Source organism: Coptis chinensis, chromosome 4, assembly GCF_015680905.1.
Source record: "Coptis chinensis isolate HL-2020 chromosome 4, ASM1568090v1, whole genome shotgun sequence".
In the NCBI taxonomy this organism is placed as follows: domain Eukaryota; kingdom Viridiplantae; phylum Streptophyta; class Magnoliopsida; order Ranunculales; family Ranunculaceae; genus Coptis; species Coptis chinensis.
In genome coordinates, this window is record NC_141459.1 from 5,778,957 (window position 1) to 5,795,211 (window position 16,255).

General features: G+C 36.9%; 3 protein-coding genes and 1 non-coding gene across 8 annotated transcripts; all 4 read left to right on the forward strand.

Annotated features, from left to right (window-relative positions):
* Nucleotides 1–102: 102 nt before the first annotated feature.
* On the forward strand, nt 103–6,449 carry LOC147501439 (protein TIC 62, chloroplastic-like). Of its 5 annotated transcripts, none has more exons than XM_086606500.1 (16): nt 103–324; nt 449–578; nt 656–728; nt 818–854; nt 1,064–1,237; nt 1,412–1,493; nt 2,072–2,144; nt 2,245–2,355; nt 3,034–3,186; nt 3,914–4,002; nt 4,076–4,297; nt 4,393–4,590; nt 4,670–4,864; nt 5,309–5,423; nt 5,781–6,106; nt 6,382–6,449. In XM_086606500.1, exons 1-15 carry the CDS (start codon nt 105–107, stop codon nt 5,790–5,792), a joined length of 1,884 nt encoding a protein of 627 aa, XP_086462626.1. In that variant the 5' UTR covers nt 103–104; the 3' UTR covers nt 5,793–6,106; nt 6,382–6,449. The 5 variants fall into 5 exon arrangements, with proteins under 5 accessions (XP_086462626.1, XP_086462625.1, XP_086462624.1 ...); XM_086606499.1 differs by having other exon boundaries at nt 5,309–5,421; nt 5,778–6,106; XM_086606498.1 differs by lacking the exons at nt 5,781–6,106; nt 6,382–6,449 and having other exon boundaries at nt 461–578; nt 5,309–5,581.
* Nucleotides 6,450–7,226: 777 nt separating this feature from the next.
* On the forward strand, nt 7,227–7,300 carry TRNAE-UUC (transfer RNA glutamic acid (anticodon UUC)). Its single transcript has one exon. It is a non-coding gene; the product is annotated as a tRNA-Glu (tRNA).
* Nucleotides 7,301–10,738: 3,438 nt separating this feature from the next.
* Nucleotides 10,739–11,446, forward strand: LOC147501441 (F-box/FBD/LRR-repeat protein At1g13570-like). Its single transcript, XM_086604309.1, has one exon. It carries the CDS (start codon nt 10,739–10,741, stop codon nt 11,444–11,446), a length of 708 nt encoding a protein of 235 aa, XP_086460435.1.
* Nucleotides 11,447–11,452: 6 nt separating this feature from the next.
* LOC147501442 (uncharacterized) lies at nt 11,453–12,277 on the forward strand. The gene is made up of 3 exons (XM_086603798.1): nt 11,453–11,586; nt 11,675–11,830; nt 11,932–12,277. Exons 1-3 carry the CDS (start codon nt 11,464–11,466, stop codon nt 12,223–12,225), a joined length of 573 nt encoding a protein of 190 aa, XP_086459924.1. The 5' UTR covers nt 11,453–11,463; the 3' UTR covers nt 12,226–12,277.
* The last annotated feature ends 3,978 nt before the right edge of the window (nt 12,278–16,255 follow it).

A 16,255-nucleotide genomic window follows, 5' to 3' on the forward strand; every position in this document is an offset into this window, starting at 1 on the left:
GAAGATGTGGCATTGTGGGACCCATCATATCTAAAACACAGATGAACCAAACAATTTACACACACACGAAAAAAAAAGATAAACAACAACACTTTTTCTTATTAATGAAACAACAGTCACATTCCCTACTAGCAATGGAGCTCTTACTACAACCTTGTCCATTAACTATTCTACCATCTTCTTCTTCATCATTATCAAGGAAAGTTTTAAAGGCAAAGCACACATTCCTCACTGCCCATAAACTCACATTCATCTCTAATAATAAGAGTTATTACCCAAGTGCTAGAAAGCTGGAAGTATCTCATTTTAGAGCTCAAGCTTCAGGTATGAAACTTACCTGGAATGTAATATGAATTTTTATTTTTTGTTGACATTGCTATATCCAAGACAAACTAAAAATCTTTAGTTTCTGAGACATTTTGGTTCCTTCTTTTAATTTGTGCCGCAGAATCTGCAAGAGCTAGCGCGAAATCTATTTCCGTAACAACAGATGCCATCAACCAGGACATTGGCTCAAAAGATGAAAATCTTGTGTTTGTTGCAGGCGCAACGGGCAAAGTTGGTTCACGCACTGTGAGGTTGTTAGACTGTTCTTTTCCATCATATGAATGTTAATAGTGAAATGTCTGTGCCTAAATATTAAAATTCTGAACAGGGAGCTTCTAAAACTTGGTTTCCGAGTTAGAGCAGGCGTGAGGAGTGCTCAAAGAGCAGAAACTCTGGTGCAAGTATGTTCTTCATAAGTAGTTATGGTCCTCTACCAGTTAGTCATGAAAGAATGTCAAGACATATGAAACATAATTTCATTTGTTTGCAGAGTGTTAAACAATTGAATATTAGTGATGGAGCTTCAGGTATGAGAACTCAGGCAAAGCATTTTTTTTTTTTTTAAATCTTTTTGTTTTATTTTAGTGACAAAGATAGAATTTTACATGCATAGTTTCTCTTTATCTTTGTTTCTGTAATACAACTGAACAAAAGAACAGTATGGATGTTAAACATTTTCTGGTAATGTAATGTCTTCACAGTTCTAGTAACAGATAATATTTGGTCTTTAGCCCAGCTGTAGAGAAGCTTGAAATAGTAGAATGTGACTTGGAGCAAGATAGGATCGAACCAGCAATTGCCAATGCATCTGTTGTAGTATGCTGTATAGGTGCCAGTGAAAAAGAGGTTTTTGATGTCACTGGACCATACAGAATCGATTATCAAGCTACTAAGAACCTTATTGATGCAGGTAATTCATTTCAGGACTACTGAATCCTATTGTTGTTATCATGATACCTGCCCTTTTCACTGTTTAAGTGCTGTTTGATTTGCTCCACCCATGTTTGTATTGAGAAGCCTGGCCTTATAGGCAATGAAAAAGTTAATCCCTGTACAATAATGCATAGTGCTTATAACTTTGCAGCAACTGTAGCTGGAGTTGATCATTTCATTTTGCTGACTTCCTTGGGAACAAACAAGATTGGATTTCCTGCAGCTATTCTAAAGTAAGTAATGGGCTACTTCATCAATTTTGTAAAAAAAAAAGTACTTTGATCATTTAACTTCTTCTCTCTCCATCATATACTCTTTAAGAGAATTGGCATTTTTGGATAGGTGGATCGTTAAACCTCTCCTATCCAATGAGATTGCAGGTTTCTTCGGAGTTCTTATCCCGATTCTTTCAAAATTTTCATACAAAATGATAATGCAGGCTTCCTCCTGGTGCCTATCCCTGTCTGTTCTCTCAAATTCATATGATATATAAAATCTCATCCTTGCACTTTTAAGCCCCCTAAACCTCTCAAGGCCCATCATTCGGATTGTTCTTTTTATTTTTTGTTTTTAGGTCAGTTGTCCTCCTATTATCATTTAACTCTCAAAATTCATGCGTAATGATCTTTACGTTCATTGTATTTCTCATAGAAATTTACGAACAGACTTGTTTTTTTCTGAACAATATTGTGCATGTTTTTGTATTGCTATTTAAATAGCTCAGCCTTCGACAAAGGTGCTCTAGGCTAGTGCATTAGTTAATATTTCTTTAGTGCTATATATTTACCTACTTCTACTGCTGCTTGCGAAGTTTGTTTTGGGGGGTGCTCATATGGAAAAGAAAGGCAGAAGAAGCACTGATAGCCAGTGGTCTTCCTTACACTGTGAGTGCTTGTTCACATAATGTAGTAGATGTATGAGTGTGCACTTTAACTTCAATCTGATTGGACTCGCTTTTTGATTAACATATTTGCTGGTTCTCAGATAGTGAGGCCTGGTGGAATGGAACGGCCTACTGATGCTTACAAGGAAACACATAATGTTTCCCTTTCCAAGGAAGATACTTTATTTGGTGGCCAAGTGTCAAATCTACAGGTATTACATTGTCTATGTCATGTATTCTTAATTATTTTCTGGGCTTCCTTCATTAAAGATGCAATGGTGCATGTCATATTACGCCCCTTTCTCGGCAATGCCTTCAGCTCTTATTCTGAAAGTTGAGATTCCAAAAGAATTTTATGGGAGGGTCAGGACAAACATTAGGTTGTATTGATCAGTTCAATGGACTTACGTATATATTGGGTGAAATACTTGATCTTTTAACGTCTCTGTCTCTCTCTGGTAATTAATGTTATGTCAGAGGGAAGAAAAATGAATTTTGATATCCATGGCTCCTAAGTACTATCCAGTTCCATAAATTCAATAAATGCTGCAAAAATCTACTGTGTTTTTCTCTTATTAGTTACTCATCAATTATGATTGAGTTCACAATTATAAAAGTTAGAAAAAAAAAAAAAAAAAAAAAATGAAAAATGTGATAGTGTTAGCCTGCTATGGCAGCGAAGTTATTAGCATTTTTATTTTTTCACTGGGTTCATTTATTACTCTAAAAAATTAACAAAAATCTAGTGAGTCTATCTTTATTCCTCAGCTAAATTGGCAATCCTGTCATTGGGACCGCATGGTCACACTGCAAAACCCAATGATCCGTTAATATAATGATGTTCTTGATGGGAGTGGGTTGAATACTGAATCTCATTCATTGTGTTTCAGGTTGCCGAACTCATGGCATTCATGACAAAAAACCGAGACCTTTCTTACTGTAAGGTGGTGGAAGTAATTGCAGAAACAACAGCACCATTAAGTCCATTTGGAGAGCTTCTTTCCAAAATACCATCTCAATGGGTGGATCGCTCCTCAGTGAAGGTAGTCTCTTCATGCTCACGGCTCACCTATAACCATCTGTATATCTTTTTGTGCTTCCTTTATTTGTAAATGCCAAATGGCTGATTCTCACATCAGATTCCATGAAAGTAGTGTTGGTGGAGAACTTTTTCCAAGATCATCACAATTATGTTACTCATGATTATTGTTATTATAATATTAGATTTATTCTTCGGAAGAAATAGAACTAGTCATTTTCCAATTGAAAATCATTTAGAGTGATGAGTGCACATGAGGGAGATTTCATAACATGTAATTGTCGTGAGGTGTCACTTGGCTGAGGATTTGAGAAGAAAGAGTGACCTGTTGCATTATAGGTTTTAGTGTGAAAGGCATAGGGGAATTTTGGAATGTTTTTTTGGGATGTGAAGTTTTCATTGTAATGCTAAGCATGTCATCGGCAGGACACCAAGTGTTGATAGAGTGAACTTTGTCAAAGGAACGTCGACTAATCATGGGGACTTAGTTAAATGGTCTTACTTTTAAGAGTGCCAAAGGCAGGAACAACAACTTGGATATCAAAAAAAAAAAAGAGGAAAATTAGAAAGTTCAGTAATGCTCAATATTGAACCTGTTTTCGGATTCTGGTACAGAAAACTGAAGGAAAGAAAAGCTCAATTATGAATATTATTGATTACATGTTTACATTGTTTTTGTTTTTAATTATGAAGCACACACTGCAAGTGGGACTTACCCTGCTTCACTGCAGAGTATTGTTCCTACAACCACAAGCTCTGTTGTTAAGAAGGGGGCCACCCAAACAAAAAAGAGGATTATGACGCCATCTCCCTATATTCTGTGAGCCACCCAACTTATGTTGCCTCCCATGCACTGCATTTTTCCTCATTCTCATGCAATATATGTTTCTTAGATATGTAGATTTGAAACCACCAACAACTCCTACTTCCATCCCAAGCATTTCTCAGACTACTATAAAAGATACAAGTGATAAGGTGGCTGAGTCAAAGCCCATCCCTTCTTATACTCAGGACAGCTCGATAAAAGAGGAAGAAGTAAAGCCTGTCTCTTCTTTTGCTGAGGACAGCTCGATAAAAGAAATAAAGAAATTGAAGCCTCTCTCACCTTATAGCGTGTAAGAACATTTAATTCACGACGTCCTTAGTATTTTTTTCCCCTTAAATAATTAAATCTCATTTTCTCTGAACTGATAGAATTGATTATCTTCAGATATGATGATCTAAAACCACCCACGTCACCCTCTCCAACAGCACCTACCCCTGGTACAAACGGACATGTAATTGTCGTACAAGCAGTATCAGAGCCCGCTATTGCAGCTAGTCAGATTGATGTTTCAGCCTTAACCACCGAGGCAAGATCATCCACTGTAAAATTGCATGACACAAGGCCTCTTTCTCCTTATTTTGTGTAAGAGTTCATCTATATCTGTCCTGACTATTTATAGTAATGAAATGGTGTCTTTGTAATCTAAGATAATTTCTTTCAGTTATGAGGATTTGAAACCACCAACTTCTCCAACCCCAACCTTTAGTGCTCCCAGAAGAGGATTTGTTGTTGCTGCACAACCAACGAATGAAGCTGTGCCCTCATCTGAATATAGCAATATAACAGGAGAAACACCTACCAAGGTGTTGGCTGAAGTTCCAACTCCGAAAACAAGTTATCTTTCACCATATCCTGTGTAAGTCTTTAGTAATTACTCATTACTTTACTTATTATTGTCATTTTTTGCAGCGTTATAACCCTTTTCGTGGTACAATTTTTTTTATACTTACTTGTTTTGTTACTTACCCACATGCAAATCATTCTCAACGTTTGAATGCCAACATTTTATGATGATTTCATCCTCAATTTCGTACCTTTCTTTGTGAATTTTATCTAAATGTTAATTGCATTTTTCTTGTTTCTGGATTTAAAATGATTTGTTCTAGTTGTTATAGTCTCGGCTCATAATGGACATGGCTGTCTAAGCAACTTTTGATCATCAGACTAGGTCAAGATTTTGTAAATTACGGGTTTCCTATTGACCCTTTTCAGCTTCATACTATGCACTGTTTACATCCTAAGTGAATGAATCTGGTGCAAGCATCTTCTTTTGGAGTCTTTTTTAAACGAATGTTTTCAGATATGATGATTTGAAGCCTCCCACTTCTCCATCCCCTTATGCGCCAAAGGTTTCACCCCTCTCAACATCTACTACAGAAGCTGGATCCCTGTCATCTCCCAAGCAAGACACAGGTATAGCCGAACCTCCAACGTCTGATAAACTGGTGGAGACAAAGCACATAACTGAATCAAAACCAAGGCCTCTTTCACCTTTCACAATGTGAAAAGTTCTTCTTTATCTGCTGTAGTTATTGTTGCTAGAGACTAAAGTGTCCTTTATATAAGCAATATTCAAGGTTAACTAATCTTGGATATGATAAGCTTTGATCAAGAGAACTCATTCCTACAAGCTTTAAAATGAGAATTACTTTTACTCATTCAGATGGAATGACATTATTCCATCTACAATACCTAGTTGGAGTTGTTTACATATATGCCATTGTGGGACAATATTTATGCTATATTTGTATTTTATCTTCTTTTAACAGGTAACGAGGACTTAAAACGCCCATGCTCTCCAGTTCCGTCTCCAAAGCAGTGCTAAAAGACCTTTTGTTGATCCATTGAGGTATGAAGCATCTCGAAAGTCCGTTTAAACGGGTTTTTGGTACCTGTTTATGTGTTTAAAGGCCTTGACATCGCTTTAAATGTTGCCCTGGGATTGCTTAGGTAAAACATGACAGCAAAAACCATTTTGTTAACTTGTATCAGCTCCTTCAGACTTTATTATAACAGCATCAGGCTTTCATAGGATTTTCGGCTGAAGAAGAGAGTCCGAATTTTTATTGTTCTTGTTGTACTCTTTACTGGTATTTATGTTAGCAGGGCTATTATAGTATTTTTCCTATATTACCTTTGTAATTACTTTATTATCCTTTCTAGGGTTTCTATTATGATTCTATAAATATAAGTGATGAGCTTTTCATTCACTTAACTTTTCCCTAAATTACTTTCTACATGGTATCGTAACCATTAAAAGCAAATTGTTCTGACAAGAACCTTTTTTTTTTTTTTTTTTTTTAGGGAAGGATAATAAAGTAATTACAAAGGTAATATAGGAAAAATACTATAATAGCCCTGCTAACAATTTAGTATATTGGAAATGGAATGGTGAATTTTGTTATACTGGCTTTTATATAAAGCGTAAGAGATACTTTCAATTTCACGGTTGCATATGAACTTTTTGTTTCTTGTTCTCCTCTTTTGTCTACCTCCCTTGTGCATCTTGCCATCCTTTTTCCAGTCATGGAAAATGATTGAAATCCAAATGGATGGATTATGGAAGTAAAGTATCATCGTATAAGTGTCACCCTCGATTTACACCTTTGTAGTCCTATAAAGTTATAATACCTTCAACATTTGCATTTCTTCCAATACCGGATATTGCATTTCGCCATTACCAAACACTCCCGCAATGTTGTGAAGTCAAGAGGAAAGTATGACTAGGGCGGTAGTGTGCGTTAGCAACATCAAGTGAAATGCTAAATTTGTCGTTTATAAAATAAAATTGCATTTTGCAATTTGCAATTTGCACCACACTTTGGCAAAAGCAGCCCTTATGGCATAAATTACAGTGTTGGATGAAAAAATAAATAATATAAAGTATCATTGCTCTCGGGCTTCTGGCTGTTGACAGTGATGGATATGGGGGAGGGAGGGGGCAAAATTTTGTAAAAACAATTATTATGCACTAGAATGAGTTAAAATGCATAGATTCAAACATTTCTTAGACCATATATTTCTAATATTCTTTGCTCCGTTCCGGGCTGAGTGGCTGTTGAAGTTGGAGATTACCTCGTGAATCGAAAAAAATACAATAACAATTCACAGTCCTTGGTATTCTGCCTTGTCATCTACTCCCAACTTCCCAAGTAACAAGGAAATAGTAGGGGCTGATATTTACTACTCATACATTGCTATCCTTCTCATATCACAAATCCATTGTAGTCCAGCCCGGTCAGGATACCTGGCTTTCACCCAGGCGACCCGGGTTCAAATCCCGGCAATGGAATTTCCTTGTTCTTTTTTATTATTTGAGGGTAATGGACAGGTTTACGTCAGCTTCAAAAAATTGTTGACGTATGTGAGTGAGTATGTCCAACCAAATTATCTGGGCCCCTCTTCCTGTTTGCCTACATTAGTTCATTAGTTCTGCCCTACCAGTGTTAGTGCTCGCTGAGTCACATGAGACTTGAGAGTAACACTTGCTGCTCCAGAGCTCCAGTCAAGTTAATTGGGAGTTTGGGTGTGTTAATATCTTTGTATTTAACACTTGCAATCTTACTTCAAATGCATTGCTTCGAGTTTATCCGGGGAACATCACCAGTTTTAGGTGTTCATTTGGTTTTCCATCACAAAAAAAACATCCTTGCATAAGTTACATTGCTTTGTGAGTTTTTATTCCCTCTAAATTATTTTGTACTTTTAATATTTTGTATATGTTCTACTTTATAGTGTTTGTACTTTTAATATTTTGTATATGTTCTACTTTATAGTGGTAATAAATTTTGGAACTTAGTTACTACTTGTTTCAGTTTTAGAAATCTAATTACTAGTTGTCTAGTTGTTAATATGATGTCGTACACTTGTACTTGTACTTGTTTTATGGTACTGTTAACTCTCAGAAGGTGTTGCACTTAGTAGAAACAATGACCAACGTTAAGGAAATGGACATGGATATCTCTTAATACATCTTGCAAAGAAGGACCTACGCAATGAACCGAGGGTTTGTTTTCTGTGTGGAGATGATTTTTTTACCACGGAGATCATCCCCATGCATGAAAAATCAGCTTATTTTAAGATGTCTAACTTGATGGTACAAAGCGCTGGTGGTTCTTGCAACCCTCCTTTGACGAAGTTAAAAAATTTCGATTGAGATGATTTTTTTGGGAATGAAAGCCATGATTAAGAGATCATATATATCCACAAAAAATAGTCCTAACTTCTTAGTTCAGTACTTAGGGGCTATTTGTTTTTTTGGGTTAATTTATAAGAGGGTCTTATAATACTATGTGTTATAAAAGTGTCTTCTAAGATGATCTTATAAAGTGGTTTATTTTTCATTTTAAGTTCCTCTTATAATCACTTGTAAAAATAGAAAAAACAAATACATGACATCCTATAGATGGTTATTTGACAAATATAACAAAACATCACATTTAACTTGAATAGATTAATTTGAAACAATTGTATAGTTTGATTTTCGGTTTCAAATCAATTTTGATAATTAGAATATCGATTTTAGGAAACTACCTTAATTGATGGCGGTGGTGGTAGTGGTCTTAATAGTACTGTAGTGGCGGTAGTGGAGGCGATGATATTGGTCTTAATAGCACATTGGTAGTGGTGGTAGTAGAAGTGGTGGATGTCTTAATAGCACGGTGGTGGTGGTGATAATAGTCTTAATAGTACGGTGGTAGTAGTGGTGGTGGTGGTAGTGGAGGTGATGATATTGGTCTTAATATTACAGTAGTAGTGATGGTGGTGGTTTTAATAGCACGGTGGTGGTGGTGATAGTATTAATAGTACGGTCGTAGTGGCGGTGGTGATGATAATGGTGGTGGTAGTGGCGGCAGTGGTGGTGGTAGTTTTAATAGTTTGGTGGTGGTGGTGGTGGTAGCCGGTGGTGGCTAGGACAATGAGTTATTTGGAGAAGAAGATAATGAAAAGGGAATAAAAGATAAATGAGGCTAAGGGTATATAGACGGGAGTGTTTAAGTAATTTTTCAAGTTATAAAACTTATAGAATTGAAGTAGATCCAATTTTGGTACTTGTAGAATTGGAGCCTTTTATAAGACATTTATAGTAGAATGCCTCTTATAAGAGGCAAAAAATAAATAAAAAAAAATGTCCAAAATCACTGGGCCACATCTTATAAGAGGTTATAAGACCTCAATATCTTATAAGAGGCAAAAACAAATTGCCCATTTTTAGTTTCCTACTTTGCAAGTAGGGATGTAAATGGGCTTGGTCCAGGGTGGGTTTGCCTTCCCTATCCCCATTCTGGATTTCAATGTCATTCTCCATCCCCACTTGAGAGGGGAGGGGATTCCCCATACCTGCCCCACCTAGGTACTAGATTTCTCATACTTGCCCCACTCCCTATTAACCAATTTAGGGTGTATTTGTTATGATGGAAACACTATGAAAATGAAAGAAAAATAAGAGTAGTCTACTTTTTCTATAGTTTTTAAGGTGTTTGTTTACCCAGGAAAAAAAAAATAGTTTTTCTATATGGAAATAAAATCGTAGAAATGGAAAAGATTTTGTGTCCTTTAGCTAACCCTTGGAAATTTTGAAGAAAGGAAAGGAAATGGATAGCTAGAGACTCCCTACTAACACACCCAACAATACAATTATTTATTTCCATAGCTTTTGCAAACAAATATGATTATTCATTTATTCAGTTTTTACTTTCATTTTCTCAGTTTACCAAACACATACCATTTTTAGAATTATTTCATTTCTATTCCATTCCATAGTGGACCACTAATTTTATTTCCTTTTCTTTCCATGAGCTAAAACTTAACAAAATCACCCTTAAAAATCCTTATTTATACTCACCTAATTAAAGAGAATTTATGAATTTGGCATTAGCCTAGTGGAAAGATAGTCATGGTTTCAATAATGAGGTCGTGACTCGTGAGTTTAAATTTTGCTCTTGTAAAATTTTAACAAATATACATAATACATGCACATTATATACACTAAATACTTAAATGGGGCTGGGGCGGGTAGAGGACCCCATTTTCTGTACCCGCCCCATCTCCGCTTGGATGGAATAAGGGATTCCTCATACCACGCCCCATTAGGGTCGGGTCTCCATAGAGCCCCGTCCCATGGGTATTTTTTACATCCGTATTTACAAGCGAACTCAAGTGGGACCTAATGGCCTTTCTGCTTTTTGATTTTAGGTTGGGTGTGTTGAAAACTGACTTAAAGTTGATGCAAAAGTATTTTTTTTTTGGATTAAGGAGTATTACCCCCTTCTAGATGAGCCAATTAGGATTCTCCCCCACTAGATGAGAAATTAGAGTCCCACACCCAAATACACAAAAAAAATTTGACTTTTTTTTTTTTTTGTAGTGTGTTAGGGGGGAGGGGGGAGGGAGGGATCAAATGTTTTGATATTAAAGAATTGCGGCAAATGTTTGGGATCAAATGTATTGTGCTCTTGGTTACATTGCGGCAAAGTTTTGGCTTAGTTCACCTCTGTTGTCCTAGTACAACAATATCAGACATGTAACCTCGCATCATCGCATGACTCTTGCATCACAATCTATCAAGCTAATTTATGCAACCCAATGCATTATATCCGTTAGTGTGTTTTGTCAAACTAAAAGAGTTGCTTCTTGGTAGTTTACGTCGATGTTCTTATATATGCTACAAGATTTTGATATTTGTTTTAATGGTTTCTAATTATTTTTACGGACAGTCCATACACAGGAAATGGTTAGATGTGTTCCAACCCGAAGGGGAGTTTTCTTGCAGAGCTCCGATAGGCTTACAGGTTTACCTACAGAACTCATCAATAATATCCTCACGCTTGTGCCCATAAGGGATGTCGTAAGAACGAGTGCATTATCACGGAATTGGAGGTACAAATGGATGTACATTCCAGAAATAGTATTTGATTCTCGTTCTATCCCACTATTCCCACCTTCAGCCTCACTGCAAGGACAAAGAAACCTTGTGGATTTCGTTACACATGTGCTTTCATTTCACTCTGGAACACTTCAGAAGTTTGGAATGAGTGGTTATTTGGAATCTTCTTGTAATGATGTTGATCGCTGGATACTTCTTTTATCGAGGAAATCCGTAAAAATGATTACCTTAGAATTTCCACAGGGTAACCAGTACAAGGTCCCTTCTGCTCTGTTCTCTATTCAAACATTGGAAGAATTGAAGCTGAAACGTTCCATATTGAAATTGCCGTCTCATACCATAGGTTTCAAAAATTTAGTCGATCTCGATCTTTGGAAAGTAACCCTTACAAATGAGACAATTGCAAGTATTATAGTCGACTGTCCACTGGAAAAGCTTACTCTAATTTATTGTGATGGTTTCTCCTGTCTCAACGTATGTGCCCCAAAGCTTATAATGTTTTTCTATATAGCCCATGTGGGAGCATCTACTTTGATAATACACCGCAATTAAGAATTGCAAGTATCGAAATGCTGCCGATGATGGTTGGTGGGATTCCGCTTCCAAGGCACCTGGTGACAAGCAGATTGGATGCTCGTCTGACTGGTTTAGTTAATGTTCAAGAGCTTTGTATTTTCAAGAATTTCATGAAGGTAATTGTGTACATATCCCGGACTTAATTTTCGTAACTTGGTTGCTGATAATTATTATAATAGTGCCTTCTATTGATGGAATCTGAAGATCCTGGCTGCTCATATTATACCGGAGAGGTTGTGCTTTACCTATCATATTCTTACCACTATGTTATTGGAGATGAACTTTGAGAGCCTAGTTGAGAATTCTACTGCTCTATGCCTGTTTAGAAGCTCCCCTTGTTTGCTAACATTGCATGTTACGGTGAGTACCAGTTCAGTAGATGATGGTTCTTGCGATAGAGAATTTACTGGAATTTGTGTTAAATTAATGTCCAATTTCTTCCATTATCTTGTATTTTGCAGAGTGATTTTTCTGGACAGCATACCCTTTTGGGCAATGGTCGTTTTTGGGAATCTATACCACATGAAGAGATCATTTTTGCTCGACTTAACAATCTGGTGTTGAGTGGGTTCATGGGCATGAAGAATGAAGTAAGTTTTGTCCAATTCGTCCTCAGGTGTGCAGTGATGCTTCATACTATTAGAATTACATGGGACGCAACAGTTGAAAAGGGCACTAAAAGAACAGGTACATTGGAGAATATGATGCAGTTCCGAAGGGCTTCACCAAGAGCAAGAGTTATATTTTCTGGCTGAAATTGCATTAAGATAAATGGAAAAAATTAGATTAATTTCGTTTTAGATAATAGCTTTCAGCCCATTACATTATCTATGTTGCTTTGTTTTTGCGTGGATTGAAGTTCAGGTAAGTTGTAACTAACTAGAAGCTGCCTCTCAGCTGCGTCTAGGAATAGCTCATCATTTCCACTAGCTGCAACCTTATGGTGCATTTCAATAGGTACTAAAAAGCATAAACTCAACGGCAAAAGTTGCTTAAATTTCCTCGTTTGCTTAGTCAATGCAACCTTAGCATAGTAGTAAATGATGGAGTGGTCTAGGATCTTTCATGCGGCACAGGCAGTCTGTAGTTTCAACAACTTATAATGGACATTAGTCTTACTCAACGTTGGGCTCATAAGAAATGGGGAGTTAATAGAACATATTTTTCTGGGGGTTGTTGAGGAATACTGCATGTATAGTTCACCGGAATACCGGATTAGAGCGTACCTATGGCTGTGACGCTTAGTAGTTTTGAGATCAGCAAGGTGTTGGAGTTATCCCTCGCATGAGGAGAAAAGGAGTTCAGCCTGCATGGAGAAGCCTGAGCGCGCGCGTTCGACTTGGCCTTGCCCAAGGCATGCCCGCGCCCATGCCTATTTTCGACAGAATTCTATTTTTTGTGAACCGCGAGTTTGCAATACAAGTTGGGGTTTTTGGCAAAACCTAACTAAGTTAGAAGACACGAAAATACACAAGAACAGAGAGAGAAACCCAATCTTGAAAGAAATCAAGATTGAGAGATAACCTTTACAGAGAGACAATCCTGTAAAGAGAGAAGAGTGATCTAGTAAGGTGAGAGATTGCAAAGATTGATTGTAATATTTTTTCCCACTTTATAAAAAGATTAACTCTTGTGGAAGTAGACACCATTGGCAGAACCACGGTATATCTAGTATTGTGGTATGCAGTGGCGGAGCCAGGGGGCCCCAGGGTACGCTCTGGCTTACCCTGAGTTTGGGTAGAAAAAACAATTAGTATTAGTAAAACTGTAAATTTTCACTTTCCTTAAGGGCTTCAGCATACCCATTATGCTTTGAATTGTCAATTATGCTTACAAAGAGTAAAATACAGTAAGTGTATCTAGTTAGATAGGCTAAGGTTTTAAAAGTAATTTTGGAATTTATTAGTTGTTTGACTTGAACCTGACGCATTTGAAACGTTTCACACTTTCACGTACACTTCAACTGAAAAGATTGTAGTGCACTAGTGCTACTGTAAGTTTGTCATATAAATGTTTGCATGCTCCTCTAACCATCATAGGCCATGTGGCATTATATTTTGACAAAAGAACAACAAAAAATGAGAGCAAAAAAAGGAGTAAAAGAGTATAGACATTTAAATGCACCTTATCAATTAACAAAACAAACAATTTGATGAACTAATCTATGCAATTAATGATCTTGTTTACTCCTTAGGAAGTATATTAGGTGTGAGTTACGGTTGTTCTTTCAAATTAAAATTTTTTGTTACGTAAACTTTAATATGATTTTGAATTTGAAAATTGACAAACTAAACTAAACAATTACAATTTTTTTTTGCATTAAAAAAAAACTAAAATGAAAATTTGACAAATATTAAACTAAAGAAAAAAGTAAAAAAGATACGTGTACACTCTAATTGAATTGTGCTGAAAATTTGTAGTGCTAATCGGCTCACCCTGGAATAAATTCCTAGCTTTGCCATTGGTGGTATGTTTTTATTGCTTTACATTATTATCTATTGTTAATAGTTGTTTAGCGAGTTGGGCATGTTAGTTTGGTTGTAGGGAATATCTAGATTGTTGTCTGGAGTTGTTATTGTTCAAATACAAGTTATCTGTGTAGTGGGAAATCGATTGGTATTGGTATAAACCCCAACAAGTGGTATCAGAGCCTTGGTTAGATTAGCCTAGGGTGTTATTCAAATTTTGGTCGGAAGGTGTTTAACAAAACTCCTGAGAGAAGATTTGAGTTTAAATAATTTGTAGAGATGGACAATTTCGTGAACACTCGCATGATGAGTCTGAATAGGAAGAACTACACCATTTGGAAAGTTAAGATGGAAGACTTGCTTTATTACAAAGACTTGGCACAACCCATTGAGAATGGAGGAGAAAGACCGGAATCGGTTGTTGCGGCTGAGTGGAGCAAGCTTGACAGAAAAGCAATTGGGTACATTCGACAGTGGATTGACGACAATGTCTTTCACCATGTATCCCAAGAGACTACAGCTTTTGGCTTGTGGAAGAAACTCGAAGACCTCTATGAGAGGAAGTCGGGCGGAAACAAAGTGTTGGTCGTTAAGAAGTTTGCCAACACGAAGTACCAAGAAGGTTCTTCAATGTCTGAGCATCTTAACGAAGTACAAAATACCATCAATTAGATGCATTTGATGAAGATTAACTTGGGAGACGAAATTGAGGCTTTGTTTCTATTAGGCTCTCTACCCGAAAGTTGGGAGACATTAGCAGTTTCTCTACACGGAGCAGCCAAAGATGGAATCATTTCCATGGAGATGGCTATTGCATCTTTGTTGAATGAGGAGACTAGAAGGAGTTCAAAAAGCAGCTCCTCTCACTCAGAGATCCTTATCACATAGAAACGGGGGGAGAGGTAGGAGCAGAAAACCATCTCGTTCGAGAGGTGATTGATAGGGTTATATACTAAAAGCATTAATTTTGTATTAACTCTAATTCTTTATATTTTGAATGAGAATCATATGGGCAAATGTTATGCATATTATATATGTTATTAGTTATATGCATGTGTTTAATACTTTATGTTGTAGATGATATGGTGTGTGGTGACACACAGAAGATCATATCATCAGTACCTTATAAAGTATAAGTAATCGTTCACAACCTAGATGGATTTGGACAAACCATTGGTACAGTTGTAGTATAATCTGGTATTAGTCTATCTTGACTATAAGATTACACTAGTACACTTTGTGTGTGTTGAACAGGACCAAGTGAGGTTGTTTCTCTTTATACTGACTATACAAGAGAACAAACGCCTCTGTTATTATGGATGTTTGTCCTCTTAATCTGGATATAATAACTGGTACTTACGTGCATTGTACATTGCTTTAAATCATCAATGAGTGAGATTCATTTGTGAATCAACAAACTCGATGGATTGGGTAATGACATTGTATGTAAGGTGTGCTATTGATTATAGAAGGAATCCGTGTCCCGCAAGAAGTCGGGTGATGATGTCCCCTTGAGGAGCTTATAAGGATTGTCATGTAAACCCTGCAGGTGGATTTGATCCGACATGACAATGAGGTTGAGTGGTACTACTCAAGGGCATAAGAAGTTGATTAATGTAGTTGTCAATAACTTGACTTAATCAACGGGCATTCGATATCTTAAACACAGGGAGATCAACAAGCATATAATATGGAGCCCATAAACGCTGACACGTAATTTAGGATTAGGGCGGTAGTGCAACAATGGCCTTTAGTGGAATAAGCCATTTGTTGATGGACTTGGGCCGTGTGTTCTGGGCAAACATAGGAAGCCCAAGCCTGTCAGGAGGCCCAACCTTAATTTCTCCTCATGGTCCCTATTGTAGCCTATGTAAAGGAAACCTCTTTCTCTGGCCATTTTTTTCTACACAAGAAAAATCAAGGTTTTGCTCAAGAAAAATAGACCCAGAAATCGGCTCCAATTTTGTGAGTGAGAGAGGCCAAGAGAGAAAGAAGAGGTTGGAAGATTGTTGCCCACACAACGTCCACTCTGTGCATAGGAATACAACATAAGATCAAGAGGTTGATTTCAGATTTCATAGCTATTGGATTCTCAGAGATATCAAGAAGCTGATCTAAAAGGTAAATTTTTCTATCCAAAATCGTGAGAACCATTAATTCCGCTGCGCATGGTTTTCACGGTTTGTAGAAATTTACATTATGAAATAACGGTTTTGACAGTGATGACAGAAGTAAATCTAGGGGTGAAGCTAGAATTCCTAAGGCAGAGAGGCAATGTTACTATTGTGCCACCAAGGATTTTCAGATATGAGTGCAG